At 48.3% G+C, this 26,772-nt stretch overlaps 1 protein-coding gene across 4 annotated transcripts in view; it reads right to left on the bottom strand.

Annotated features, from left to right (window-relative positions):
• LOC119846720 (opioid-binding protein/cell adhesion molecule homolog) overlaps positions 1-26,772 on the bottom strand; it is a 703,383-nt gene that overhangs the window by 325,026 nt on the left and 351,585 nt on the right. For 2 of the 4 annotated variants that reach the window (XM_038380749.2, XM_043500833.1), the window contains exon 2: positions 13,640-13,724. In XM_038380749.2, coding sequence (XP_038236677.1) covers positions 13,640-13,724 — 85 coding nt within the window. Of the gene's footprint in view, positions 1-13,639; positions 14,315-26,772 lie in introns of those variants that run through there. The other 2 variants (XM_038380746.2, XM_038380747.2) reach the window with 2 other exon arrangements.

The following is a 26,772-nucleotide window of genomic DNA, read 5'->3' on the forward strand; positions in this document are numbered from 1 at the left end:
TGCCAAAAATTCTTGCTTAAAAACAATGAGCAGAATCTTTCTAAGGCATTGGCTCCACTGAGCATTAGCCCCAACTTCACCCATCAGAGGCCAGCCATTGGCATAGGTGCACCAGGGCACACCCACAAAGAAAGCCGCAATTTACAACAGTCGGTCTTGCTTGAAACTTGGGTTGGCTCAATTAGTACAAATCACTCTTGTCTACACTGCAGTTGTGCTGGACACTGATAGCTGGAGTCATGGGTATTCCCTACTGGAAATGAGACCTAGGACTCTACCAAAACAAAACCACTTTAAGATTGCATGCCCCGTTTCCATGTCAGACACTCTCTTACACTCTTGAGTATATGGCATTGGTGACACTTTTACTGCAATACCATGTCCAGTTCTGGTCACTGCATTTGAAAAGCATGCTGAAAAATTGGAGAGGGTTCTAGAAAAGAACCACAAGAACGGTTCAAGGTCTGGGACACTGGGGGAGGCTTCAGTAAATGCCTATTTAATTTAAAGATTAAGACATGTTTTAACCGCTGTCAATAAGTACTTACGTGGGAGAGGATTTCTGATAGTAGAAGCTGAAACTGGACAAATGCAAACAAGAAATAAGATGCAAATGTTTAACACTATGGATAATTAATCATTGGAACAATTTATCCAGGGATGTGGTGGATTCCCCAACTAGAAGTTACGGGTTTGATGCTGGAATTACCAGATGATAATCTATGGCCTGTGTTATGCAGAAGATTAGTCTAGATGATCATAATGATCCCTCCATCCTTAAAATCTATGATTCTGTGACTAAACAGCTCCTTCTTCCAGAGCAATAACCATGCCAGTTACAGGTTTCAGAGTAGCAGCCGTGTTAGTCTGTATTCGCAAAAAGAAAAGGAGTACTTGTGGCACCTTAGAGACTAACAAATTTATTAGAGCATAAGCTTTCGTGAGCTCTAATAAATTTGTTAGTCTCTAAGGTGCCACATGCCAGTTACCTTACACATCCGCAAAAGACGCTCTGCTCCCCTGGCACCCTAACTTGAATGAAGTCTGAATATTCCTCCCACAGATGTGAGGGAAGCAAGGCTGTTTCAGACAGTGCCAGGACCAGCCAGTGTAATAATTACACAGTTAAACATAGTAATTAAAACAAAGCAAAAAAAAAAACTAATCAGTTTCACTTAATGGAATATATGTGAACAAGGAGCAAGGAGAGGAAGGGCAGGGTGAGGGAAAGAGAGATCTTATGCGACATGCATACTAACTGCTTCCAAATGAAGCCAGTGCTGCAATGAGCCCCAGACCTGGCTGCTTCCCACAGTTACTTCAAGTCTCCCTGGAAATGGGTTCAGAATAAGTCTACACTGCAAAAAAATAAATAAATAAAGACCTGGAGCAGGAAGTCTCAGAGTCTGGGTCAACTAACCAGGGCTCATGCTACGGGACTAAAAATAGCAGTGCAGACATTCAGGCTCTGGCTGGAGCTTGGGCTCTGAAAACCTCCCACCCTTGTAAAGTTTTAGAGACAAGTTCCAGCCCCAGCCCGAATGTCTACACCGCGATTTCTAGCCCGGTGGCATGAGCGTGAGTCTGTCAACCCAGGCTCTGAGACTCACTGCAGTGTGGACGCAACCTCAGTCCTTTTCCCTCGACCTGTCACTGCATCAGGGCAACTCCTGTGATAGCACAAAAGACTTTAATTCCGGGCTTTAGCGGCCTGGATTGAATTAAATGCATCGTAAAGCAGCCTCTCCGTTCAAGGGGTTGCTTTCTCTTCTCTGCTAAAGGCTCTCTCCCTGTTTATGGAATGATGAGTTGATTGTGGGCTACGCTCTTCCCTTTTCTTTTTATGTCATCTGATCAAGAGGGTTATAAAACACGCTGCGGTAATAAACGTGGTGCGAGGAGCCCACTGCAAAGCATGGCAGAAAAAGTAGATACTGTTGTGAGGATGCGTTACTAATAAATGGTACAGGGAAGCGGAGTGGGATTCCACAAGCTGGGGTAAAGCAGTGATTTAGGAGGGGCAAAGGATAGAAACACACTAAATCCAGGGTTGTGAGTTCAATCCTTGAGGAGGCCATTTAGGGATCTGGGGCAAAAATTGGGGATTGGTCCTGCTTTGAGCAGGGGGTTGGACTAGATGACCTCCTGAGGTCCCTTCCAACCCTGATATTCTATGATTCTATGATTTCAGATGCTGAAGCTGGGCTTTAGGGGTCCTGAGGAGTGGAAGGTTGATTGGGAGTCGCTGAAATAGCAAAGCCAAGGTTTGTGTTTCTTATCTCTGACGCTTTATACAGTGACACCATCTTGATTGCACGGAGCGTATGGGTCTGTCTTCGCAGCAGAGTTAGCCTGGGGTCTACTAGGGTGTTGCCCAAAACCCCTCCCCCCTCCACCTATCAAACTCACACACATTTGATGGTGCTTTTAACCTGAGCTAGCTGGGCCTTTTAGAGCTACAAGCTAAAGACTTGAGTGAGGCTTTTACATGGGCTGGTAACCCATCCACTTTGCAGTTAGGCTACAGGCTAAACCTCTCAAATGCTGATAGTCCTCCAAAGCCTTCCCACATTTCCCTCCTGCGTGCCCAGAAGAACAGACAAGTTCTCCACAATTTGTGGGAAAAGTATCATAGAGCAGCACAGTTTACTGTGGCACAAAGAACCACAGACGGTGGTCCCCAAAGTACTAACGACACACATGGCAGAGCGCGGCACCAGTGAGGATGCAGTCACTGGGGTAGGGCTTTGCCGGGTGGCTGCTCAGGCCCGGGTGCAAGTTAATTCTGCAGTGAAGACGTACCTTACGTGGCCAGGTTTGTACTGGGGTGGGGAGGGCAAGGAACCTGGGAAGACTGCCCACATGCTCAGGGTTCAGCTGATCACCCTATTTGGGGTCGGGAAGGAATTTTCCTCCAGGGCAGATTGGAAGAGGTCCTGGGGGGTTTTCGCCTTCCTCTGCAGCATGGGGCAAGGGTCACTTGCTGGAGGATTCTCTGCACCTTGAAGTCTTTAAACCATGATTTGAGGACTTCAGTAGCTCAGACATAGGTGAGAGATTTATCGCAGGAGTGGGTGGGTGAGATTCTGTGGCCTGCATTGTCCAGGTCAGACTAGATGATCATGATGGTCCCTTCTGACCTTGATATATATGAATCTAAGAGACAGGAGAAGAACTTGGCATGGAGAAACGATACAAACATGGGGCTGAGTTGGAGATGAGGTGCAGAATTACACCAGTGCCAAAGGTATGGGCTCCTCTGCACAGATAGAGCCTCCGTAGGATAACTGGTAGTTAGACCAGGAGACTGGCACTTTGAACTGCTGGGTTCTGCTCCTCAGTTTGCCATAAACTTCTTGAATGACCTTGAGCCAAGTCAAACTAAGCCCGAATGTCAAGAGTAGGGCACACGTACAGCTCCTGTTGACTCCAGCGGGAGTTGAGGACCTTTTGCACATCTGCAAAACAGGTCCTCAGCTGTTTTGTGACTCTGTTTCCCCATCTGGAAAATGGGACATCCATACCAGACTCACAGGGTTGCCCTGGGGCTTCCTCACTTAACATCTGCGAAGCACTTCAAGGTCCCTGAATGGAAGACACTGTAGGAGGGCAACACCTTTATTCTCCAACTCTTCTCTTAGTCCCACACTGAAGCCTTCCCTTTCAGAATAAACTGCTCAAGGGTCCGGAAAGTACCTGGCTCTTCCCTGCCCCCCTGTGGGGAGAACAGGGTCCTGGCACATGCACATGGCAAGTGGCAAAGGCCCATGAGAATTATGGCCGAGTTCCCAGGCATGGACTAGTCTGTGGGCTCCTTTTTATGAGCCTTCATGGTTATTACCACCTATTTCTTTTTACATTCCTGCCAAAATACCAACATTAATCTCCCTCGCTCCCGCAAGGCAAAACATGGGTAATTGGATTTACATGGCATAGAAATTTGTTAGATTTTTTTTAAAAAATGTATATACACACTAAATATATAAACAAATAAATAAGTAATGATGGGAGGGAAGGCACTGGCCCGCTCTGACGTATCCTGGGGGATGGGTAACAGCAGGCTGGCTTAAACCGAAACCCCATTAATCTTAGCTATCTCCAGCCACCACCTTTCCCTCCTGTCCTCAGGCCAGTTGTGTTGATTACTTGGGTCTGATTTAAGAACTCTCGCATTCTCGGAGCAGTGAACTTCACAAGCTTCCCGTTGTGCACTGCCATTCAAGCTTCAAGCCCTCCTGCTTTCTACTCTTCTTTCCTTTCTTTCTCTTCCACTCTCCCCTACTTTCCTGTCTCTCTCTCCTTCCAATCCTCCCCTTCTCTTTCTTTCTTGGTCTCTTCTCCCTTTCCCCAGCTCCATCCACTCCCTCACTGGGATACAAAGGAAGCCTCTCCACCCACAACATCCCTTTTCATATCCTTGCTGCAAAAACAGCAGGAAAAGAGAAACCTGGATTTCCCCATAGGGAGAGAGAAACCATGAAAGAACCTTCTCCTCAGCTGGAGTCTCCATCCTTCATAGGGTAATTCAAAGGGTCTTAGGGCTTTGTCTAAATGGGGAAATTGGCCAGACTGAGGCATAAGGATTGTTGAGGAATAAGCTGTAAGTGTCAAGGAAGTATTCCAGAATAGCTCCCCGCGTTGACCCACTGTCCCAGAATAAAAGTGATTTTATTCCAGAAAATTACTCTGCTCTGGAAGTGCACTGATGATTCTGTAATAAAGGCACTTTTACTGCAGAACAGAGTGTCAACCCAGTGAGCTATTCCTGAATATTTTTCAACAATGGCTATGCTAGTCAATTTCTCCATGTAAACAAGCCCTTACCCAAGGCTCTTTGCAGCGCAAACTGGAAGCAAGAGGCACCCTATTCTGCAATGGACATTTAGCTGCAGGTAATCCACAACACGCTTAGGCAATGGTCACTTTGCACTTTGCTAATCTGATCCCGTGCTTAAAGGTATGAGCTGTATTCTGCAAAGGGCAGAACTAAACCCTCTTCCTTCCTTTATATGCAGCACTGCCCTGCTGAGGAGAGGACTAGAAAGAGAACCTCATTTCATCAGCCAGTCCAGACTAACAGCTGTACTCCTCTTCAACAGGTATAACACAGAGTGGGATGGCTACTGCAAAAAATTATTTCCACCACCATTTGTCCAACTACTTAAACAAATTTCTTTTGATGGGACTCAATGCCCTTTTGTGTTTGCTTTCCTCACATATTCTAATGAACAAGTTAGCTGGGGGGAATGTTCATGCAAGCAGCCAGTTTTAAGCAAATATTATTATATTAGCATTACTCAAGCACCAGAGCCCCGTTACGCTAGGTGCTGTACAAACGCAGAACCCAAAGATGGTCCTTGCCTCAAAGAGTTTACAGTCTACTGGAGACTAGAATAGAAAACAAATATACAATTAGTATTTGTGAGTATTGGCACTGGAGATCTAACCATTGAGAGGTATGGCTCATCCAACCAGGGAACAGAAAACATGAGTTGTACGTGTCCTATCAAATCAGCTTGAACGTCAAATATCCCACAACAAACTGCTCACAGCAGACAAAGAATTACTGGCAGGAATTGTTCGGTGAATTGTTTTGCATGAATAAAATTGGAGAAAAACTGGACTCCCACCCACAGATAATTGGCAAAGGGGGGGGAGAGGTGAAATTCACTGAATTAGTTATTCCTTATGAATTGTCTGCTTGACTATAGTATCTAGATTATCACTTAAAATAATACATGTGGCTGCTGTATGAGGTATCCTTACTTTAGGGTTGAGGGAAAACGAAAAACATTCAGGAAATGGAAAAAATATCTAGATTCAAGAGACAAACTATGAAAGAAGGTAGTGGAACCAAGAAACACTTCGGAAGATGGAAATCAGAACAGCGAGGGTTCTATTGGGTCCCGATTTCGTTTTGTGGTGTTAACTCCTAAGCCCTTTCCAGAACAAAGACTAGAACTCTAGGAACTGTGCATATGTCCAGACGAACGGCAGCTATTACCATCTTCAATCCAGGGGAGTTTATTATGCCTGCAGAAGATTTAGTGTATTCCACAGCAAAGGGATTACAAAACATTTCATCTGAACCTCTGTAACTGAATATTGCTGCTTGCAACTATTTCAGACGAATAAAGCTCAAGTGTTTGGAGCTGTGTGTGGATGCTGGCTTTTCATTAGAAAGAAATACAGGAACCTTGCTAGAACTTAAATCATATTCCTCATAGAACAGCATGCAACTCTCTCACTCTTTCTTTTCTGTGAAGCCAGAAGAGACCTGCTGCATTATGCAAAGCAGATTTTAAAGCAAAGACTGTTGTTCCAGTTTTCTGGTTGCAATTTCACTGTCTTCAGGTCTCTACTCACCCACTTCCTTCTCCCGTCTGTTGTATTCTACCCAGCCCCCTGGACAATGTTCAGACAAAGAGAGCGGGTCTGACCTGGTACCCAGGGCAGCCAGTGGGAAAGCACCCCTTGCCTTCATGGTGCAGCATCAGGCCCAGAGGGGGAATTGGCAGAATCAGTGGCTAAGATTTGTTGAGGAATATGTTCCAAAGGCCTGATTTAAAGTCAATGCTGATTCACTGGGGCCCAGATCCTCAAAGGTACTTAGGTGCCGTCAGGAGCTATAGAAACATCAGACGTTCCTATTACTGCTACCCTCGCGCTTCCTCCCCTAACACTAGAGATGGAACCTAGCTGCAAAGTGTGAATGAGAATTTCAAACACTCCACCGTGCATGAATCCAGAGGGCTGGGTACGGGCCATTATTATGGCAGTACCATAGAAGCTGCAGTTCTGTAATAGCACTTGTCCCGATGTAAGAGGTTGGCACAGAGGGGAACTCTCCTTCATCCCCATGCCCTTTCTCCAACACCCAGACAATGGCTCTGATATTACAGTTAAATTAGTGGGCACTGTAATTATACCTATCAGGAACAGATAAGACAAGTTAAGTACCAGCTACCCGGGGGGAATTATTATGCCAACGAGGAGGATCCAAATGCCAGAACCCATGGCTGTAATTTCACTGACTCACCAATTACAGCTCCTACATGCAGGGAGCTCTACCTTGTAAATGGCAGGTATATTTAGTTGCTTTGGGAAACTTCTGGGGGGAGGAAGGAAGGGAGTGACAGAGTAGGGCCTTGTTAATCTGGCCTTCACTAATCCCCGGGCTTTTCACATTGGCACGCAAAAAAGCAGCAGGCAGCAAGGATTTAATAGCAGCGACGTTGCTGCCGTGCAAATTCTTTGCTCTATTTAGGACTTTTCATCCCTATAGCTCAGTGGTGGCAAGTGTCATTAGCCCCATTTTACAGCTGAGGAAACTGAGGCACAGAGGCAGACAGAAGCTTGCCCAAGATCAATGGCAGAACCAGAAATAAATCCCAGGTCACCTGCCGCCCAGACCAGTGCCCAAATCCATTAGTCCATATTGCCTGTCTGAAGTAGTCTTATATTACCAAACCTCATCGTGTGCTAGGAAATAGGCTTCAGTAGTTTATTGTACAAAACGATGCAGCACTGTCAGAAATCATGAAAACTATAATAGCAAAAAATAAACAAAGGAACCGTGTCTCATGATGTTTTATCCTGGCGTTTGCTTTTTAATTGGGTTCGTTCTGTGAATCACAAAGTCTTCTGGGTGAATTAGCAAGGTTCTATTGTTTCTTTAGTTTTTAAATGACAAAGAGTTGGGGAGGCCAAGGTTTTGTTGGAAGTGAATGGGGCAGAAATCTTACTTTTAAACTTTCTTTTAAATATGGGAACAATTCAGCATTGTGCGCCTGTATTTTTTGTTAAATAAAAATGCTTGGTGCTTATGTGTAGTCCATTTCATCCAAGTATCTCAGAGCATTTTACAAGTGTTAAGGAATTACTTCGTGTAACCTGCTCTAGGAGGCAAGTGCTGTGAGCCCCATTTTACAGATAGGGAAACTGATGCACGGAGTGGTAAAGGAACCTTCCCAAGGTCGTAGCACAGCAAGTCAGTGGCAGAGACAGAAACAGAACTCAAGCATTCTGTCTCTCTGCTGTTCCCGTACTAGCTAGAGCACACTTTCTTTGCCTTTATAAACGGGCTATTATTTCTTAACTACAGATTAAAGCCTTGAAAATTCTGCTGTTGCTTTATGTCTTTATGTGACGAGACTTGACTCAGCTCAGTTAGATGGGACTTTTGAGGTAGCACCACTGCAGGACCTCAGTTTCTATGTGGTCTGTGCATGGTCAGAGTGCATGTCATTATGTTGGAGAGAACTTCTTTGTCACTAAGGGCTGGCAAAACCAAAGCAGCGTAGGGACAGACTGCTAAAGGCAATAAGCTAGATAAAATGCCATTATTGTGGTAAATGTTAAAGTACAATAAGAATGGGAATCTACCGTAAACTACACTGCATTGATTATGTTGCCAGCAAACCAACCTTTTATAACAGGCACCAGTACAGTTCAATCAGTATTTGTATGGGATACCTCCTGGGAGTACCTGGGTACTACAGGTAGAAATGTTGGTCATTCAGTAGGTGGCATTCTTCCCACAAAGTCAGGATTGAACCAGTGTGCGACTGGAAATGGGGTTTCAGAGATGTACAACTGCAGCCCAGCACATGGTTATTCAAGATTCCACAGCACTTTCCACAAGAATGGGAACATTAACCCTTACGTCCTGACCAAATTCCAGCTAGATAATGATATTCTTACTTTTAGTTTCAAGCAGATTTGTGTGTTTCTTTCCTGTTCTAACTGCTATGTAGTGATCATTTCTGTGGGCTACTAAACAGCTACTGTGCTTCACACCAGAAGTGGCTGCATTTCAGCAGTTGGTAACGGGTTGGCTGTTTGTTTGATTTTATCCACAGTGTATAGACCGACTGCAAACCACTTGGAGTTTCTTTGAGGTGCAAAGTGTGTAAATGTACTGAGGGAATTGTTTGTTCTTAAAACAAAACAGCAAGTTTTCCATTAAAATATGAGAACAGTTGTATGGCAATGGTCTAAAGTGACACTGGAAGCTGCCAGAAGATGGAGCCATAGATTATGCAAGGGATTTCTAGGAAAAAAAAGCAGAGAGAGATTCAGGAGCAGCTAAGACCCTGGGGAGCACTAAGCTATTGCTTGTCTGTGTGGAATCTTCATTTGCCCCCCAGAAAAGCCAAAAGTCCTGCTCTCATTGTAGATCTCATTTCTTCTATTAACTTGGTCCTTTTTCAGCACTGTATGCATTTAAGGACTGGGTGAACTTCTATTAAGTTCTATCAACGACTGATCCAGAGTGGTGATGAGCTTCCATAAATCCATTAAAGCCAATATGGAGTTTCAGGTGCTCTGCACCTCTCCACATCAGGCCCTCCTGCATTATCATTTTAAAAGGGACCTTCTGGGTGAAAACTAAAAAGTGCATTTTCAGGGCTTATAGGTATAAATGAGCTCGCGTCTCTGGACCCTGGTTTGTGAAAGTGCTGGAAGGCCCTACAAGTCCTCTCGTTACTGGAAAAAGAAACCTCTAACTTCTCTTTTAAAGCAACAGTCTCCTAACCTAGCTGTCAATGCCACCTCCCTCCACAATCTGGTGTGGACTCTGCATTTCATGCCAGGATCACATCAGAGATGTGCGCACTGGAGGCCTAATGCAACCTGTCATCAATGCATAATGCAGTGAGCCTCTGAAGTCTGTTTTAAGGGCCTCACTGCTTTCCTGTCCCATGGGGGAAGGACGTTTTAAAATCTGTATTGCATGCATGCATCCCACTGCACTGTCTTCTGAGATACTGCAGCCTGTTGCATGGTGAAGCCACAAATCAATGTCAGGTGCAGCCCAATGCACCCTCTCCCTGAAACTGTATATCAGTATCACATGCATCCCTGATACACTGTCTCCTGCAAAATATTGCGGTCTGCTGTACAGGGCTGTTCCGAATCAGCACCAGCTGCATCCTTGATATATCGTCTCCTGCAGGATATTGCAGCCTGCTCAGTGCTGATGCAAATCATTTTCCGCTACATCTCTGATACACCATATCCCTGCAAAACACCGCAGCCTGCTGCACGGCTGCCGGTGTCACATCTCAGGTAAGGACTAATGCTATGCCACATATCTGAGGGAAGCGGCAGGTTCACTTTAAAGACGAATTGCACATGTCTGTCTCAGATAGCCGGATTGAGCAGCAACAGCTGCTTTCAGCAATGAAGGCCCTGGCAATCTAGAATTGTTCCTATGGGCGGTGGAGTTCTCCCATGTGATGGCAATATCCCAGCTCCAGAGAGAGCTAAGGCTGTGCTCTTCCACACACGTACAGATCATTCTGCACAGTGGAGCCCCTGGGAAGGGAAGCGGCACTATGGTGGAGCACAGAAGGGAAGCTGGTGCCCTGGTTTCGATAGCCTCCCAGGGCTTTGTGCGGACCCCCGTTAGACAAACCATTCCCTGAGAGGTCCACCTGGTTAAGCTGATTAATGAAGAAGCTGTGGGCATGATGGGCTAGCATAGACACTGCGAGCGCTCTGCGTTAGGAGGTCCTGAATCTTCATTAGCTCACTGAGCAACTAATTGGCTTCTAAGGGCTGGCACCCAAGCGACGAGGCAAAAATTCAAAAGGGAGCCTGGCAAGGGCAGCTGGAAGTGGGGCTGGAAGGAGGTACCAGCAGAGCCTGGCAAGCAATTATCATGGAAAGCCATAAGGACAGCTGAACACAAATCCTGTGGCTGGGCTCCCAGCGATACCATCACCAGCACAAGTGCAAAGGGCTGGCAGGGGAGTGACTCACTGCAAGGAGAGTGGCTGGGGATGGAAGGGTGGAAAGGGCAGAGTGCGGAAACAGGGAAAGTGGAGAAGACGCATGCAGTGACAAGGAGACAGAGGATAAAGAGGGGGAGTTTGAAGAGACTGAGAGACACAGGGCAAAAAAAAAAGATGAAAGGAGAGAAAGAGAGACTGAAAAAGGAATGAAAGCAGTAGGGGGAGAACAGATGAAGATAAAGTGGAAGAGGAAAGAAAAGAGATGAGAGAGAATGCGAGGGAAGCAAGAGACAGTCTGGATGAGACACAGTGAGAGGAGAGGGGATACCATGAAGAGACAGGAATATAAAGAACACAGCTCTGGGGTTCTCCTAACAGGGTCGTATTGCTAATCAGAGGCAGTTAACAGTTCTGCTGGGGAATGTCATTTCTTACAGGAAGGCTGAAAAGCCCAACACCTATGGGGTTGGCTTCTTCCCAACCATTCGCGTTCCCAAGGCCAGCTGCCGCAAGTTGCATCCTAACAGCAGGCAACCAGGCCAGAGCCTCAAAAAACAGATCAAAGTTGGCCCTCTACTGGTGGAAATCAGAGAGTGCATCAGAGACAGCATCAGATCAAATGTATCCCTAAAATTTAAGCTATTAGAGCAAGAGGCATGTGCCCAGTGGTTTAAAACCAAGAACTCTGAAAGAAAATGGCTTTATATTTTGAGCATATGATCCTCTCCCTGTTAGATCTGCAGCCCTAACATCACAGCACTTTGCTAGGGCATGAGAACCTCAAAGTCTACTAACTAGTCTGCCTCCATTTTCCAGGCTGGGAGAAATTCAGAAAACCACCAAGCAGGATCCAGAGAGAAAGGACAATGAGATTTTTAACCAGCTTAGGTTCATTATCTCAGAAGCTATATTATTAGGAGCAAAACGGAAATTGTGCCTTTTGCTCTTTAACCTGCGTCCCTTTAATCACAAGGTGTAAACCACCTCGACTTGGGCTGGGCAGACCTCAGGGAGAATCTGACCTTGAAGAGGATTGAGCACAAAGGGGAGCTGGGAGGGCTCTGACTGGCCTGCAGAAAGTGTGTTTATTTCAGAGCCAGAGCGCTGAGCACAGGACTGAAGTCCTGAGTTCTAACCCAAGTCCTAACCCCAATTCCCCTCTGTATGACTCCATGGATGGCACTTTACCTCTGTGCTTTGGATTTCTGTTCTGTTTGCTCTTTCTTCTCAGAAGGGGATCCGTGGGCTCATTAGCTAATTTTGGGAATGAGCTTTGGAAAGGGGCAGTGGTGTTGCGGGTCCTGTTTTAACAAGGCTGCTGTCTGAATGGCAGGGTGCGATGTGTCCATCTCCCTCCGTGAGCCCCTTTGCCCATGAAGCAGGGAGATGACAGACCAGGAAGCGGATAGGTAAATGGGGCAAAGCCCCCTTTAAAAGGGCAGGGCTTATCAGTCACTCTTCTCGGAAGCTCAGCCCCGCCACCCCATTATGCTCTGAACTCAGCATCTTTTTGGTAGTGACCCCCAACCATGGGGCATCAGCAGGGATAGAACCCAGGCCCTTCAGCACCTCCACTGCCTCAACTTAAAGGAGAAAATGCCAGCTGGTAATCATAGTAGGCTCTTATCCTCTATGTGGAACATATGCTAGAGAAGGATATGATGACACACGTAGCCTGCATGTTGCACCCCCTTGTGTCCGTTTGGGAGGAAGAACTGCTTACTGCAGCCCTGCTGTTCTGGGTGTAGGAAGGAAGCAGGCAGGCTAGTGTAGTGGAGTGGTATCACAGACTATTTGGCATTCGAGACAGGGCAGCAGAATGCATAGTTCTTAGGACCTATTTGTTTAAGATCTGAACGCAAAATCCACACCCCACCACAGACACTTCATGCTGCACAGATAACTGGAAAAACACTGGACCTGTCTATCTGACCACAAATGGCACAGTCAGCATGTACTGAACTGGCTGCCTCTGCTGTGCCGACACCATGTGCCCACAGCATACTGGGCATACCTGTAACTCGCTGAGGAAAGGGAAAGGGACGCTGTGCTGTACTGCCTCATGTAGAAGTGGCCCATCTGCATATAAGTTGCCTGCATTTCTTTTGCAGCACACAGCGTAAGGTAAAACATCCATCAGAATTCATAAGATGCACCCCCGGAGTAAAAGATTGATTTGATATTAACAGATGTGTGCAGAGAATATAAAGTGATCAAGGCAAAATACTGACATCTCCAGAGGCATCACAGCGCTGGAAACCGGTTAGAAATGCAGGCTGGCATAGATACACAGGCAATACAGAGCCCTGATACCCACCGCCCCCTCCCCCACAACTTTAGGAAGAGAACTGGAGTGTCAGCCAGCCCTAGCTCACTGTCTGCCACCTAAACCCAATTGCCAGCTCACTGTCTGGCACCAACGTTCTCCTGCCAGCTCCAACATGACACCGCCAATACGCCACCCCGCACCCACGTTTCACTGCAACCTCCCGTCTGGCACCCACGACCCAGTGCCGAAGAAACAACAGAACGTACCGTCTTTGCCCCTTTAGACACCCTGACACTCTATGCAGACACCCCCGTTACCGTGTCAGCACCCCCCAACGCCCCGCTCCCAGCCCACTGGGCCCCAGCTGCGAAGCCCCCGCCTCAGCATTGCACGGTCTTCCCTGACTCAGGGGGTCTCACCCCGCCCCATTCACGACAAACCCACCCCCCCCCTCCCTGTTTTTACAGGAGAAATGGTCAGAGCCAAGGCAAAACCCTCTTGCAATGTGGCAGCGGAAGCCCCTGGCTCAGCAGGCTGCTTCCACCCCTACACGGCCCCTCCTGGCACGCACCTGGGGCGCCCCCAGAGCAAGACCCCGGGAGATACCCAGAGAATAAACAGCTGCTCCTACCTGAGGGTGGCGCTCTCCCCTTGCCTGACGGTCACGTTGTCCATAGCTTTGGGGAAGGTGGCATCTCCGCTGCGCACGGGCACGCCTGCGGGCACAAGGAAGAGCAGCCTGAGACAGAGGACGGCGAGGCATCTCCAGGGCACGACCAAGCACCCGCCGACCCCCATCCTGGGCAGCCGGGACTTTCCAAGCGGGCAGGGAGCAAACGGGGTGTGGGGGGGGGGGGGAGCGCAGGGCAGACACGGAGCTCCTCGGAGACTAGCAGAGCCCCCCAATCCAGCCTCGGCGAGCCGGGCATCCGCAGGGAGTCCCCAGTCTCCCCGGGGCGCGGGGGGAGGAAGGGAGCCCGGCGGGGGGGGGGGCGGAGGAAGAGGAGGGGGCAAGCGGGAGATGAAGGTCACCGCCCGTCCGTCTGCTCCAGACGCTGCTTGAAGAGTCCGCGGAGATCCGCCACCAAAAGTTTAACGCCCAAGGAGGAGGCGGGAGCCTCTCTGGCAAGAAGGGGGCGGGGGGGGGGCGCTAAACCCAGCCCGGTCCCGGGCAGGGGAGGGGGGGGGAGCAAAGGAAGGAGGAAAAAATAAAGCCAAGCCGCCACAAATTGCTCCCGTCGCAAGATCGAAACTTCCCTGCGGAGCGGCGGGGACCCGGCCGGGCTCAGCGAGGGGAGGACGCAGCAGCGGCCCGGGGGAGGCGCGCAGGAGCCGGCGGCTGCCCCCGCTCTCCGCCTCCCGGCTGCGCGCTGCCTCCCGGCCGGGAGCATCGCCTCGGAGCCCGCCCGGGCGCGGACTTCCCGGGGGTGTCACGGCAGCGGCTCCGGCCCCCGCCCCCCGGAGCGGCGCGGCTGCGGGGCGCTCCCACTTTAACCCCCCGCGCCGGGCGGGGGCGGGGGCCGGGCTTGCTCCGGGGGGGCCCGCATCGCCGAGCCGGGGGACCGCCGGCATCTTCCACCCCGGTTAAGCAGCGCAGCGCAGAGCCGGGCCGGTGCGCAGCAGAGCAGCCGGGAGGAGTGTGTGTGTCTGGGGAGGGGGGGGCGGGTGGGGGAGCGGGGGGGGGGAATTAAACCGTCCCTGCAGCGGGGACCCCTCTGAGAAGAATAAATCTCCCACGCTGCAGGCACCAGCGCTGGCTGCTGGGTTCACAGCGGGGGCGCCACACAGCTGCGAGACCCGCGCTGTCCCCGCTCCCCCACAAGTCACCCCGGCTTCAGCAGCTGGTGTGCGGGGACCCCCCCGTCGCGTATCGCCTGGCGGGTTCCTGGTGCTCTGCCCGGATCCCTCTGTCCTCTCTAGTTTTATATTTTGATTGGACAGGGACTGGCTTTTCTTTCCCTTTGTGCAGCACCGAGCACCATGGGGGTCCTGGTCCCTGACTGAGGCTGCTAGCTGCTACCACAATACAAATCAACAATAGCCGGCCCCCAAGCACCTGCTCAGCTTCTCCCACAGCCCCGCTACTGCCTGCTTCCTTCCTCTCCGTGCCCCCAGGTGGCCTCCAGCACCCCTCCCGCACACCCTAGCCGTGCCCCAAGCAACCCATTTCCTCTCGGCCCACGCCTGGGCATGCAGCCCCCAGACCTGACCCCGCCCACCCCACACATCCTGTGCACCTGAAGGGTTTCAGAGTAGCAGCCCTGTTAGTCTGTATTCGCAAAAAGAAAAGGAGGACTTGTGGCACCTTAGAGACTAAGAAATTTATTAGAGCATAAGCTTTCGTGAGCTACAGCTCACTTCATCGGATGCATTTGGTGGAAAAAACAGAGGGGAGATTGATATACACACACACAGAGAACATGAAACAATGGGTTTTATCATGCATCCGATGAAGTGAGCTGTAGCTTACGAAAGCTAATAAATTTGTTAGTCTCTAAGGTGCCACAAGTCCTCCTTTTCTTTGTGCACCTGAAGGCAGCTTCCCCCTGGCCCCACCCGCCATCTAAGCGCAGGGCTCCCCTTGCCAAGCCTTCCCCTTCGCCATCCAAGCAAGTTCTTCCTTTTGTGCTGCTAAGCACTGACCCAAAGGCCATTGCACAAGGAGATGCTCAAGGCTTTTCATCCACCCCTCGCAGCCCGGCACAGAGTGCCCCGTGCCAAGGATCACCCAGCATGCACATGGGGCTCAGAGGGACCCCTGCATGGCACCTATTCTACAATGCCTGAGTCAGGCTGGGCATTTCCTGGTAGCTCAGGAAGCAGCTCAGACCCCCTGCCAACCGGCTGCTGACAAGGTGAGGTTTTAATTGCCTGCCTGCAAAATTAACCCCTTCCTGCCCCTGCGGTGCAGACGCGCCAGTAGCAAGCTATCTGTTAACACCTGTTAGATTTCTCCCTCTGATGGAACCCACTAGGGCAATGATCAGAGGGAGCATCTGAGGACGTGTTACCTATCCCGGGAGATGTGGGGTATACTGTACGCGGGATGATATGGCCAGTGAAAGGAGTTCTAGCTGCTTTGCTATGCCTCCGTGTGCCTTCCCTAGACTGGGGGTGTGACGGGAATGAGGCAAGTTCCAAATGTAGTGGTTACAATTTCCTGACTATGGCTACAGACTTGGGAGCTTTTAGAGTCCTTAAAGGTCCCTTAAGTCTGGGTGGGGGGGAGGGAGGTAGGGGAGGGCACTAAGATTTGAAGCGCTTTGAAATGGAAAGGACCTTGGAGGTGTGTGTACAAGTGACAGAGGATCCCTGGCATTGCTCAGGTCTTTTGGAAGAATCTGACCAGCCAGATCAATTTCTGTCTTGCGTTGAAATGTCACGACCCTAAAGACACAGCACTAGCCAAGGGCCTAATGCTGCAGGGACTCACACTGGCTCAAGGCAAGAGCTATGGCTGAGAGATGCTGACTACGTCATATGGATAAATAGGGCAGCTGGGCCTGATGAAACTGGGCAGAGCCTGGGCTTTCCATCCAAAGGTAACATAGCTCTTAAAAAAAATTTGCTTCACCCCAAACATTCAAGTTGGCTGGTGCACTTAAGCAGGGCTGCTGAGGGCTGAAAGTAACTGAGAGACTGGCCTGCTGCCCCTGCCAGATCACCCCAGGCATCAACAGAGGGGAAATGTATATGGAGCTGCTGAGAGGAAGGGATAAACCACAAACCAGCTGCACCTCGGCTCTACGTACGGAGATCGAGTCCATCGAGCATGTACCAGCGCCAGGACTGGGTTGACTGGAATGATTGCTGCTGCAGGGGCTTTCCGGTCTGCTGGGTAAATTGGTGTTTACCCCTTGGGATAGGAAGCTGTTGACACACAGTGTATGTTTCTGAAATAACCCTGAAATGGGTGTAATGCATACAAGGGGAAGATTGAACTAAGATCCTGCCTCAGTGCATATCTACCTTCGAAAGGGCTGAGCCAGCCTCCAGAGATAAGAATATGCATGACTGGATGGATAGCCACAGACAAGGGGATGGATAGATAGACAGATAACTTCTTGCTATCTATAGCTGGGCATGTGCGTGAGGGACGGGGGAGAGAGAGGGATGTTATACATATTTATGTAACAAAAACCTACCTAACTGGGTATTTACCCAATGAAGTGGAACGACTGTGAAGGAGACCGTGCAGCTTATTCGCTAAACCAGAGTCGCCCCAGGGGCTGTTTTGGACACCGAAGAGCAGGAAGTACAAACAGATTAAATGTGGAATGGTGGATCCATGTGATATTACAGTTGGGGGTTGAGCCAAGTGATTGAGGGGAGATAAAAAGTTGCCATAACGTCTATTCTTTTCCAAACGTGCAGGGTTTAGACAAGAAGATAACCTTTCCCCACTCTGACTAACTAACCTTCAGTGCCTTTCTGCCCCACTAACCTCCATATGCCTCCTACCATCCTTCACACTTCCAGCTGCCACATTATGCCCCACGCACGGTGGCATGCACCACTATATCCCGTGGGTGGGGTGGCATGCAGTCACTGTAATTTTTCTGGGGTACATTTGAATGCACACTGACTAATACATTTGGGACCCATGATGCCAGTTAATAATGAGTGAACATGCTCGGTCCTCACAGAAGGAGTAGGAAATGTGGTAGGGAGATAGAGAACTTTGCAAAAGAGTGGGTGGGTGGGGTTTTTTGTCCGACTATAGAAGGGCTAAGGGCACAAAATTTGGTTCTGAATGTGACGGCTGGGGTTGATGGGAAGTGGAGCTTTGGGTCCGCCCTTATAAAGGAAAATGAAAGGAAGGAGGGCTTGTTATTAAGACACAGGCTTGGGTCTCAGAAAACCCAAGTTCATTCCCAGCTCTGCCACAGAGTTCCTGTGTGATCTTGGGCCAGATTTTGAAAGGTATTTAGGTGCCTAACTCCCAAAGAAATGACTGGGGGTATTAGGCTCCTAAATAACTTTAAATCTGGCCCTTAGTCTCTGTGTGCCTCAGTTCCCTGTCAGAAAAAATGGGGATAATACTGCTCTTTCTCCTGCCCTTTGTCAAGTCTATTTAGGCTGCAAGTTATTCACTGCAGAGATTGCCTCTTACTATGTGTATGTACAGCACCCAGCACAATTGGGCCCTGAGCTTAGGTGGGGCCCTCTAAGAAGAATAACACTTGTTATGAAGATAGGGCCATCTGCAAACTCCATACCTGGATTTCAAACACTCGTGATGGTAACAAGCTCTGATCGGCTCAGAAAGAAACTGAGCCTGTAAGGACGAGTCCTTTCTCTCCCCCCTCTCCGATTGTCAATCTCAGGTTTTATTAGTGGCGGAGGTTGGTCACAATTGCCCTTGGAGATTTCTCCCCTCCTTGCTCTAATCAGCAGCCTGCAAAGGTCAGGAGTACAGGCCTGGAAGTAATTAGGGAGGGATGGGAAGACTGGAGGCTGGGGAGTGAGTCAGGCAATGGGGGCCAGAAGCTCACCGCAAGCAGCCAGCAGGACCCCTGGGAATGAAGGACTGAGGTGTTTGATCAGCTTGTTCTCCAACCTTGCGGCTGCTACTGGATTTTCGCTCCATCTCCCCAGAGCTATAGGAGCTGCAGTCAGAGAAGCAGAGACAGCTAGCATCCCTTCCAGCTCCAAGCCAAAGACCCAGCCACGCTCTTCTTTCCTCCCCCTCGGCTCGGGGAGAATTAAGAAAACCCTGACAGAGTCTATAAGTACGGAATCCCTACATTCCTATTGAAAGGCACTCCCCAACTTGGCATTGTCTGTGTTCCCAGCATGCTAGCACTCCAGAGTCCAACGAGGCCTGGCTCTAAGGCCCTGCCCGCAATTCACTCGAGAGTCTGCTAACAAGCAGGATGTTTATCCACAGTGCTGGCTAACAGCCTTCCAGGACACTGCCTCTGATCAGCATGCACAGGGAAGGGTTTCTGGGCTGAGGAGCCATGTTTTGGTGCTAGCAAACCATGCAGCAGTGTAAGGTCCCATTTGAACCATCCATCCTACACGTTGCTATTTGTGTTCCAGTAGCACAGAGAGGCTCTAAGCAAGACCGGATCCATGTTGTAGGATTGTACTGAGCGCAAACAAGAGGCAACTCCTACCCTAAAGAATTTGCAATTTAAGTACACAGTAGAAAATATCATTCGCCCTTTCACAGATGGGGAACTCAGATAGAGAGGGATACTGGGCCAGATCCTCAGCTGGAATAAGGCAGCATAGTGCCATATCCGGCCTGAAGTGATCTAGCAAAGATCACACACGGAGCCCATGCTAGAGCCAGGTGTTGAACCCACATCTTTGGTAGGACCACAAGATTATCCTTACCCTTTGCAATACTGTTAACACATAGATTGGTCATGCGGCAGAGGGGCGACCAAACAATGTTTTAAAACGGTTTCCAATCTGTCCCTTAAAAAAAATGATCAGTTAGTTTTTGGACCATTGATAGAATTTAATCGAAAAATTATATTCCTGCCATAGAATTCTATAGAATGGTTAAAACCTTTTTTTAAAGCTACAGAAAGCTTAGAATTCTCTATTACCTTCTTTGGTCTTCTAGTAATTTCTCAAAAAGAAAAGGAGTACTTGTGGCACCTTAGAGACTAACAAATTTATTTGAGCATAAGCTTTCGTGAGCTACAGCTCACTTCATCGGATGCATGCAGTGGAAAATACAGTGGGGAGATTTATATACATAGAGAACATGAAACAATGGTTGTTAACATACACACTGTAACCCGATGAAGTGAGCTTTAGCTCATGAAAGCTTATGCTCAAATAAATTTGTTAATCTCTAAGGTGCCACAAGTACTCCTTTTCTTTTTTGTAACCAGAGTGATCACTTAAGGTGAGCTATTACCAGCAGGAGAGCGGGGTGGAAAAAACCTTTGTAGTGATAATCAAGGTGGGCCATTTCCAGCAGTTGACAAGGACGCCTGAGAAACAGTGAGGGGGGGGGGGAATAAACATGGGGAAATAGTTTTACTTTGTGTAATGACCCATCCACCCCCAGTCTCTATTCAAGCCTAAGTTAATTGTATCCAGTTTGCAAATTAATTCCAATTCAGCAGTCTCTCGTTGGACTCTGTTTTTGAAGGTTTTTTGTTGAAGGATAGCCCCCTCTGGTCTGTAATCGAGTGACCGGAGAGATTGAAGTGTTCTCCGACTGGTTTTTGAATGTTATATTCTTGACGTCTGATTTGTGTCCATTTATTCTTTTACGTAGAGACTGTCCATTTGACCAATGTACATGGCAGAGGGGCATTGCTGGCACATGATGGCATATATCACATTGGTAGATGTGCAGGTGAATGACCTCTGATAGTGTGGCTGATGTGACTAGTAATTTCTGTAGAACCCAATTGGTTCAATCCCAAACAAATTCAACAGGACTCTTCCATAAGAGATACAGTTTGTTTTAGCCTAGCCAAACAGCCTCCTGTTGTTATGGGTTCCCCTACAGTTAGGAAGTTCAAAGCAGAGGGGAAACACACAATGGAATTATTTTATTGCAAGGTTTTGCTAGCCTTATTGATAAGGAAAAAACCATGTCCAAATGGGGGAAGGGGAAACAGTATTAAAACATGGCTCTGGCATGGTCACTCACAGCTGCAGGATCTAGAAGCCCATAAAGCTGGGGAAAAGGAGATCACAAAACAGCAGGGAGGAATAGAACACTGGTGGTGAGCTGGAAAAACACATGTGCAGCGCATCACAAAGTGGACCTTCAAATCATATCTGTCCTGGAGAAAGAGAGGGTCTTTTGGTTTGTTTGTTTAATTAAACAAGAACTCCATGTTCCTCAATGGAATTCAACCCATGGAGCTGATGGGACCTGAATTTCTCCAGGACAAGCCAATTAGTGATTTCCAGGGTCTCAACTTTTGGGTGTCCTGGTTGAGAGGCACCTGATTGGTGGAGGGCAGGTGCACAATGGTTTGGGGCCCCCTCCTCCTCCTCCTTACCACTCTGAGCCACATAACTATCAGAGACAACACAGTATTCCTTACAACAGTCAGCTTTGTTTAGAGAAATGTTACACAGCCACCTATCATGGAGCTCTCTATCTAGCAGGGTGTTACCATCTGATGGAGTGAGCATCTTTACAGTAGCCATGATGTGTTGTTTCTGGTGGGAAATGAGCCCCCTTTAAGATAGCTCATAATCACTAGCCCCTCTTTTGAAACCTGGCTAAGTATCTGGCCCACATGTATATAGCATGTACTTGGCACATGTCTATACCTATGCTATATTGGTATATGCAGATGGCATCTGTATATATGAGATCTTTAAACTAGTTTCTGTGCCATTCTCGTCCTCTCTCCTTCTCTCCATATGTCCCTAGCCCCTTTTTCTCTCCACCTTCTCTTCTCTCGCACATTTTCAGCTGCTATTTTTTACCCAACACATTTGTAAATTAATTCCAACCCTTTCCCTCCTCATCCCTGTTTGCCTAACTACTCCCTGTTCCTGTCAACTTTTCTTATTTAGTTCAGACACCGCAGCACGTTCGGCTCTTGACCTCTCTATTAGGACTACCAATAAGATGTTCTGTTGTGGACATCTGAGGCTTGGGAACTGAACAGACCACCAATGTGTCCCCCAGCGGCCATCAGATAGAGAATAAAAACTTTCAGTTGTCACCAGCATGGACCGGATTTGAACTGGTGGTCTCGAGGGAAAAGTCTCTCTTTCCTCTATCATGGAGCCAACCAGTGCACAGAGAGCACATCAGGTTTGTTTGCCTTCCTCCTTGCCTTCTTCCTGTTAGGTACTGGCCAGTGTCATACACCAAAGTAATTGGACTGTGTTGCCACCTTTTCCAGGCATGACCTTGGGTAAGTCACTTAACCTCTCTGTGCCTCAATTTTCCCCACCTTCAAAATGGGGTTAATAATACTGTTATCAACCAGCTAGCGTGTATGTCCATCTCTGCCTCTGCTGGATAAAACCAGCTCAGACATGTGTGAGGCTCTGTACCATTGACAACTAATTGAGATACATTCGAAGCCCAAGACCGAGAGACTGCGTCTTTAAAATGTGCGATGGGGGAGGGGTGTATCTAAGTTCTAGCTCTGCTGTTGCCATGGGGACTAGTTAGTCCTAGATGTTGCAATAGTTGCTCCTGAGTGCTTTGAGATCTGTGGATGAAATGTAACTGCAATGTAACTACAAAATATAACTATTGTATTGCAAGTGGGGCTTGGACGGTGACATCCCTGCAAGACAAATCAGAGAAGCTGAGTGGGAGGAGGAAAAAGCCTTGATTAGAACAAAAAAATGCCTTAGAACTACAAAGGGAACAGCGAAAAATACCAGCCAAATCCATTGCTCCCTGTGTAAAAGTTCTTTCCAGGGTGAAAGTCTCTCTGAAGCTGTTCGCACTCAGCTGGATTTACTGCTGCCTGGTATATTCCACATTAACAGCTCACCTCAGTAAAAAAAATTCCCCTCTGTTCTTTTCTTGGCCAGCCCTTCTGAAAATTAAGACTGTCAGATTTGGCCTCTTGAGGATCTTTTGGGCATAATTTATGTACTCTACCTAATTTCTTAGTTGTTTTATCTTTTTATATTTGCACTAAATCAGGATCTTTCTGCAACCTCAGCTTTTATTTTCTGTGTGTCTGCATTTAATGTATTTTACTGTCCAAATTTTAGTAAAAACGACCGTGGTTATTGTCAGAAAATGTAATTTCCTCTTTAAATGGGTAGCATTCCTTCTACTGACCCTGCAGACAAAGCTCTGGTGGAAGGAAAAGAGCGGCTGTATCTTGCACTGTTCTACAGCGGTCCCTACTGGCCAACATTAGCATTACATTAAAAGTTACATTTACGCCAGATGGAGAATTTAGTTATTTTTGAGACTGGGCTCCAGTGTGATGGGTGATGTACCCAGTACAACTGTCTCCCCCTTGTCATCCGTAGACTTTCAGCCCATGCTGCAGAGAAAGGCCAAAACAAAAAACAAACCCCCAGGTACTTGGGGGATACATACACCTAGTAAGACATAGTCCTTGCCCCAAAGAGCTTATACCTAAATAGACATGACAGACAAAGGGTGGAGAAAGGAACTATTCTCTCCATTTTAGAGAGAGGAAACTGAGGCAGAGGCAGACCAAGTGATTTACCCCAAGGCAGGCAGGGAGTCTGTGACTGATTCAGGAACTAAATACAGATCTAATACCAGTCCAGTGCCTTGACCACAAGACCCCCCTTCTTTTCTTCAGTGGGTCCGCAACAGGCATCAAAGCCCTATCTTTGATCCCAATGGCCCTGTAGAACCCATAGACCACGATTCAACAAAGTACTTAAGCTTTATGCCCAAGTCCTGACTCCCTGGGTTCCCTGCTATTCTTTATGCTGACTCTGTTCGGGTGACTCTTTTCTCATTACATTGATGCTCACTGCTGCATGACCAGGAGCAGAAGCAAATGTATCAAAATACCATCACAAAGGCAGTTTGTTTTTAAAGCCCATCCACACCTCCTGTGAGGTTCACAGCCCTGGGAGATTCAGAGACTTCAGAGAAGCAGCCCCCCTTTGGGGTGATTATCCCCCAAACCTTTCGGAGGTCACCTACCGCTACAAGAATATGGAGATGATGGGGGGGAAGAGTCCATCCAGAAATCCTTGCCCGTGCATATTTTCTATAACCAGTCAACAATTACAGCTGCAAGCTAATTAAAATAATAACCAAAGGGGAGAAAAAAAGAGCGGACTCTAGGGAGTGAGACTGGTACTTGCAGTTGTTCATTTGGTCAGCTAATATTTACTGCAAAGTGGAATCCGGCAAGCACAGGCAGGAGAGAAATAGTCTGGGGGAGGCGAGCCTGCTCAATGGCAGAGGATGTGTAAATCTTACGGAGCTGCCCAACGGGGGCCGAGAGAGGAGGCTGGTGAGAAGCCACAGCAGGCCACAGTCCCTGGCGGGAGATGGACAGAGGCAGAGTGACAAAGGAGGGATGGGGTTGAGTGAGGAGTAAAGAAAGAGAGAGCGGAGACAAGGAGGGGACATTTGGGGCATCATCCAGTACAGCACAGGTTAAAGGTGCTGAGCACCGGGACCCCCAAGCCTGCGCTGCTGAGATGCTGCATGTCCTAGCAGGAGGAGAGAAGGCGGAGAGCTGAGCCCAGGGATAAGCGCCTTGTTGGCATGATGAGGATCATGGCTACGCCAGCGTCTTCTCAGACATGCCCGTTCTTCACCTGCACCCCAGCCCTGTTACCCAGCATAGGCCCACAGGTGGCTTGTGATTCACAGTCGCTCCGCGCAGAGGGGGATGCCTGGTGATGAACCTCGCAGGCTCCAGCCCCGCACACAAACTGGTATGTTTATGTGTGTGCAAAGGAAAAGAGAGAGGCTCAGAATATCCCAGGCTTTGCCTGGGTACTATGCATGCAGGACACGCCAAAACACCCTTTGAAAGAGAACACAAATGGCCAATTAAAAGCCTGTCTGATTCAATATCGCCCCAAGAATGTTTCTTTCCATAAAGGAACCGCTCCATGGAAATATATAGTCCCCTGCAATTTTCAACCAGATGTCATTGCTCTAGGGCTGCTGGTGACAGGGCTTCGGAGGGGGCCAGGACAGTGCTGCTTGTTTGTGTGAATCCCCTGGGGTGAGCAGGTTGGAGAAGGGAGGCTCTGAATTTGCAGAAAGCCCCTCCTCCTTGCTCCATGCCTGCTCTGGACTCTGAGGCTGCACGGGGATGGCCAGGCTGATCAATTCCTATATGGCCCAGTCTCTTATTTAAGGCAGTGTGTACAGGTTACTGCACAGCTAGGCTGATGAGCTTTTGTATACAGCATATCAGCATTCAGAATTCCCTCGGGTTCCTATCTCCCCAGGGGAGTGGGACAAAACTCTATGTCCCACTTTCCCACTGGAGAGGAAGAAGGGGCATGACGGGGGGATTGGTGAGAGGGCGTTTCACTGGAAATATGAGGGGTGGGGCAGGACTGACTAAACCTCAGCTGCTCTGCTGCTTTCCATTAGCAGAAACCGAGGTCTGGTTTTTACAGGCTAGAGTCTCTGAACTCTAGAGCCTGGAGAAGAATGTGTTATTCTCTGCTGTGCAGTGTCCATGGGCTGTGAGGCAAACAGTGGGGAGACATATCCTGTGGGGGTTCAGAGAGTCCCTCCACGCAGACCTTGTTTCCCTCATTTCGAACATCACCTCTTATTTTGGTTCCCTATGTTTTGTGCCAACTCAGTGTTGGCAGTTCTCCTGATTGCACTGTGATCTCTGAGGTGCTGCTTAAACCCCCTAGCTCCCAGGGTCAGGGGGCTGCATGAGAATCTCCACTATAGCCTCTCCTTGAGGTTCTGGTTGCTCTTTTCCCCACACTTCCTCATTCATGCATACCCCATCTGTGGGCGTGGTCTCACCAAGGTGTGAGATCTCCTCGTCAGCCTTCTCCTGGCACTCACCAAGACAGCCATCCATCACACCAGGACAAGGCAGCAGGATGGGGATTGCTCTGAGTCCGAGCCTGGAAATCTACAGTGCAATGAAACAGCCCCTTTGCCCAAGCTCCACGAGCCATTTCAGATTGGGAGGGTGTGAGTGCCACTTTGATTCCAGGGATGATTTGGGCAACTCAAAACTCTCAGTTTTTTTGCATATAATAATTTAGAAATATTTGACTGGAGCATTGTAACTAATTCCTATATCAAGAAAGAAAATTAAATAAATATTAGACCCACTCATCTCTAATATTAACATGTTCTGACAGCTTATGGCAAGTCACTTATGGGACACTGGTTAGGTTTAAATTTGCAATGTATATTCTTACTCAGATACTCTTACTAAAGTCACAAGGGACCATCATGATCATCTAGTCTGACCTCTTATTTCAGTTCCCTATGTTTTGTAGCAACTCGGTGCAGATTGCAGGCCACAGGACCTCGCCCACTCACTCCTGTAATAGACCCCTAACCTCTGGCTGAGTTCCTGAAGTTCTCAAATCATGGTTTAAAGATTTAAGTTACAAAGAACCCCCATAGTCTCTGCCAATTTGACCTGGGGGAAAATTCCTTCCTGATCCCAACTGATGATGATCAGTTAGAGACCCCTGAGCATGTGGACAAAACCCACCAGGCACATACCCGAAATAATTCTCTGCAGTAACTCGGAGCCCTCACCATCTAGTGTCCCGTCTCCAGCTGTTGGAGATTTTTGCTACAGGCAGTCATCGATGGGCCACATGCCATCATGGGCAGTCCCATCACACCATTCCCTCCATAAACGTAACAAGCTCAGTCTTGAAGTCAGTTAGGATTTTTTTCCCGCACTGCTCCCCTTGGGAGGCTGCTCCAGAACTTGACTCCTCTGATGGTTGGAAACTTTCGCCTAATTTCAAGCCTAAACTCATTGATGGCCAGTTTATATGTATTTGTTCTGGGGTCCACATCGGTGCTTAACTTAAATAACTTCTCTCCCTCCCTGGTATTTATCCCTCTGATATATTTATAGAGGGCAATCATATCTCACCTCAGCCTTCTATTGGTTAGACTAAACAAGCCAAGCTCTTTGAATCTCTTCTCATAAGGTAGGTTTTCCATTCCTCCGATCACCTGAGTAGCCCTTCTCTGTACCTGTTACAGTTTGAATGCATCTTTCTTTAACATGGGAGACCAGAATTGCACACAGTATTCCTGATGCAGTCTCTCCAGTGCTTTGTATATTGGTACTAACACTTCCCTGTCTCAACTGGAAATACCCGGCCTGGTACATCCTA

This window comes from Dermochelys coriacea, chromosome 22, assembly GCF_009764565.3.
Source record: "Dermochelys coriacea isolate rDerCor1 chromosome 22, rDerCor1.pri.v4, whole genome shotgun sequence".
Lineage (NCBI taxonomy): Eukaryota > Metazoa > Chordata > Testudines > Dermochelyidae > Dermochelys > Dermochelys coriacea.